Source organism: Kryptolebias marmoratus, linkage group LG16 (assembly GCF_001649575.2).
Source record: "Kryptolebias marmoratus isolate JLee-2015 linkage group LG16, ASM164957v2, whole genome shotgun sequence".
NCBI lineage: Eukaryota > Metazoa > Chordata > Actinopteri > Cyprinodontiformes > Rivulidae > Kryptolebias > Kryptolebias marmoratus.
In genome coordinates, this window is record NC_051445.1 from 4,864,308 (window position 1) to 4,868,405 (window position 4,098).

The following is a 4,098-nucleotide window of genomic DNA, read 5'->3' on the forward strand; positions in this document are numbered from 1 at the left end:
TCACAGCACGATCCAGGAGCTGCTCTACACGACACAAAGTGGTCAAAAACACCACCGCATGAAAACTAACGTAAAAATGTTGGTTTCATTAAACATCTCCTCTCATCATCTGTTTGTAACATTCAAAAGCAAAAATCAGGAGAACACGTTAAATTACTTTTAAAACCAAGAATTTTTAGCTTGAAAATTAAAAAAGAAAATCATTGCTGATCTCTTATCTACGGGAACAAAGCTGAGCTTCACAAACCTTTAAAGCTGACAGAAACCTTCTATCTTCTAAAATGTTTTTAAGAATGGGGAAAAAACAAAACATGACTCTTCTAAGTTAAATAAACCCTGTGGTCCCAAGTCATTTTTCACCGGACAATCATCCTTATAAACACAGACAGATGTGACCAGTAGGGCTGATTTATCCAAAAACATGAAAATGATGAAAAACTAAAATACAAAGTTTTTTGCCTGACAGCAGTAATAACAATCTTATATTTGAAGTTAGTTTTTTGGGGGATTTTTTTGTTATAAAAACATTTTTCCATATAACAATAAATTGTTTTTGGCTTTAAGCTGAGTTACATTGTTCATCACCTCAGCATTTAAAACGTTACAGACAGGAAACAGTTTTGCTACCCAGACATGAAGTAGAAGAAAAGTATATACCAGTATTTACCAAAAGTAATCTAACTTCTTCATTTGTAAAAAAAAAACAAAAACAAAAAACAATTGTAAATGTTAATATTTACATTTAGAAAGAATTTGTTAGACCAAATTTCCTAATAACTTTTCAAAGTCTGAATAATCTGTGTTTAAACAGATAAAGCCTTCTTTTCACAGATCCATGCCATCCTGTNCCTTGATCTTTGACAGAAATTACACACTGATTTTCATTTGCAGGTTGATTCACCCAGGTACTGAAGAAGAAGAAAAAGAACAAAACTAAAGCAATGCTGATGGATTTTTGTTATTAAAAATGAAAGAATTCGTGTGTTTCTTACTTATTGGTCAGCTCACTTCCATCGATCCATCTCCATTTTCCTTCCACAGCTTTCAGACCGATCCAGTACCCATTAATCCCTGATCCAGGAAAACTGATACTACTGACATGAGACTGAGAAGAATGTGAGAAAATGATCAGAGATTTACTGTAAATACTTTACTTACACGATCAACACTCTCTACGAAAACAGACATTTTCTGTTTATATGAGTTGTTTAACAGTTTTCTCATTACCTTTTCTGTTTCATCAGCAACAGCAGTCAGATCTGAAATCTTTCCTGTGCAGTTTTCTCGTGCTTCTTCCCAGGTTTTCTGATCAGAGGGTGCAGCATTGTTATATGCGTAACAGCTGGACTGAAAAGGTGACCAGCCTTTCTGACAAGGTTCACATTTTCTGTCTGAAACAACAAAATCAAATAATAAACATTATGATAAACAGAACTGTTTTCTGTTTCTTTTGATGTTGTTGTTTTGTTTGTTTGTTTGAACACAAAAGGATCTACATACCAGTACTTTGTTTGCAGTACTTATCAATGCTCCACTGAGCTCGACTCACATTGAGCTCATTCTGAGTTTCCTCCATCTTTTCTATTTGTTCTGTTAGATTTTTCTGCAGCTCCTGGTTTTGTTCCTTCAGGTTTTGGATTTCTGCAGTCAGCTTTGTGTTGTTCACAGAAATCACAGAAATAACTGTAGACAAACAGAAAACAGGTGAGCTGAGAATTCACACTGCTGAACTACTTAAAAGGTTTGACTTCAGTTTGGAGCCGTAAACTGATTCTCTTGTGTCTTTTCTTTGTTTTTTCTTCTTTAAAACTATTCTAAACGTAGCATCAGACAGATAAAAAACTGAGTTACAAATTTGTGTTTTGACTTTGAAATTCAGTTTGCTCAATAAAAGACTTTAAAATCACAAAGAGTGTAACTACTTGTCTTGATACTAAAAGTTCAGATATGCTCCTTTATTCTTTTCAGATATGAAAAGGTGGTGGTGAACAGTGTTCAATGATAAAGTATTTATTTTATGTTGAAAAATGTGAAGCTTTACATATACATCAATAAATAAATAAATGGACAACTTGTTTAATATTTGTGTCATAATAAGTAAAGCTCTGTTATGATGAAGTAATTTAACCAGGACGCCATCTTTGCCCATGGCTGCCACACGCTGCTGCAGTGTGGATAAGAACATCTGACTCTGGATGTCAAATCAGCTTTGAAAAGTAACAACAAGCAAACAAAAATCTATTCCTTGAAGAAACAGGTTCTTAAAGAACTCACAGTAGATGCGAAGGACGATGACTGTCAGCAGAATCAGCCAACAAGCTGCCAGAGGAAGAAGAGTCCGAGTGAAGGAGGGAAACTTGTGACCTGACAGGAAAAAAAACAGTGAAATAAGAAACTCCTTGTGTTTTTAATTTAACCTTTTGAAATGTTAACATACAACTGAATTCACTGAGTTTCTAAAAGACCTGGAGCTGCAGGTATGTTGCTCCCAGCGCTCCCTGCTGTGTTGATATAATCAGCTCCGTCTGTGACTTCCTCTGAAAGACACAAAGAAAACACAAATGTTTGTCTAAATGTTTTTATTATATCTTAATTCAGTTACATTTTTATCAGATGATTGTTTTTTTGATTACTATGAAAACGGATTGTTTTTTCTTAGACCCAAATATTACCAACATATCTTGTTTTGTTCTAAAGGAATTCAGTTTATTTTTTGATTTCAACAAATGTAATCTCCCTGCACTGTTATTTTCTCCCCAGGCTGTCAACCACTCTGATCAGGTTCCCCAGCTGTAGGTTTAATTTCTGTATAATTATTTCATTTTTCTGTTTTGTTTCATTGATTCTTTTTTAATGTTCCTGGTTCCATGTACTGTGCCTATTTTTTATGTTGTTGTTCCACCTTTTGACTTTATTTGCTTCAACTGCTTCCTTGCACATGAAAATAAGAAATAAAACAAAATAAACATTTAGTGTTAGATTTACTAATTTACTGTTGATTTGAACTCTGCATCTCAGACCTTCTGATTAAAACCGTCACAAACAGAAACATTTACAACTAAACAGATGCAGGATAACACAAGCAGATTTTCAAATCTAAGCTGCTAATGTGTTGAATGAACAGTTAAAATATATAAAATGATATATTTTTTGAATTATTAGTTATTGTGTGTTTTCTTGATGACTTTGTGTTTGTATGATGTAAAGCACTTTGAATCGCCTTGCTGCTGAAAGTGTTGTATAAATAACTCTAAAAAAAGAATATAAAGTGTCTTACCTGCAGATGAAGAAACATTTGGGTTTCTAGAAGAAAGATTCACAGCGTGCATTTTTCTGTTTATTAAAAAAACACAAAAAAGCTTTCGCATCAACAAACATGAAGGCAGAAGGAGAAATGTTAAATGTAAAAATACGGACAGTGCACTGCTTTTTTTCTTCTTTTTTTAAGCATACCAAAAGGTTTCAGACTTTAGTTCTGGGTTTAAGAAGGTGTCGTAAACATAGAAAGATGTACCATACTTACTCCACCCCTTCTCCTTTTGCTGCAGTTCATCTGCTCTTCAATAAAACTTCCCTGATTAATTTCTGTGGAAACTGTATCAAAACATTGAATGATAAACACAACAGTTAAGTTAAAGACAAATGTTTTAACTGCACAAAACTCAGAGGGTTAGCTTTCTGCTGCTTCATCTCACACACACCACTCTCAGGAAATAAAACAACTGCAAAATAAACACTGTTTTTTATTAGACTAGTATATTACTTGTTTGAGTTTGTTGTTAATATTGTAGACGAGCTGCTCTTTAAACTGAACATTTCCTGTTTAACTGTACGTTTTGTCATGGAGAGAATCAAAACAAATGTTTATGACTACAATTTGTTTATTTGACTGTCTATATTTTTCATTCATTACTAATCTAACGTCCTATCGGGCATTTTTGGCCTGTGGGACTCCGGAAGCAGCTGACGGGTACCGGCAGTCCAAGCGGCATGCGGCTCGGGTGGTTGCTGAGGCAAAAACTCGGGCATGGGAGGAGTTTGGAGAGGCCATGGAAAAAGACTTCCGTACGGCTTCGAGGCGATTCTGGTCCACCATAC

At 34.6% G+C, this 4,098-nt stretch overlaps 1 protein-coding gene across 1 annotated transcript in view; it reads right to left on the reverse strand.

Annotated features, from left to right (window-relative positions):
• The window catches only part of LOC108243215 (C-type lectin domain family 12 member B-like), an 8,197-nt gene continuing 4,099 nt past the window's right edge, over window positions 1-4,098 (reverse strand). Inside the window, exons 2-10 of the mRNA XM_017428504.3 lie at window positions 3,524-3,594; window positions 3,278-3,333; window positions 2,466-2,537; window positions 2,275-2,364; window positions 1,501-1,683; window positions 1,228-1,391; window positions 993-1,105; window positions 830-908; window positions 1-24 (exon numbers count right to left, since the gene is read on the reverse strand). Of these exons, the coding sequence (XP_017283993.1) occupies window positions 1-24; window positions 830-908; window positions 993-1,105; window positions 1,228-1,391; window positions 1,501-1,683; window positions 2,275-2,364; window positions 2,466-2,537; window positions 3,278-3,329 (777 nt within the window). The 5' untranslated portion in view covers window positions 3,330-3,333; window positions 3,524-3,594. The remainder of the gene's footprint in view (window positions 25-829; window positions 909-992; window positions 1,106-1,227; window positions 1,392-1,500; window positions 1,684-2,274; window positions 2,365-2,465; window positions 2,538-3,277; window positions 3,334-3,523; window positions 3,595-4,098) is intronic.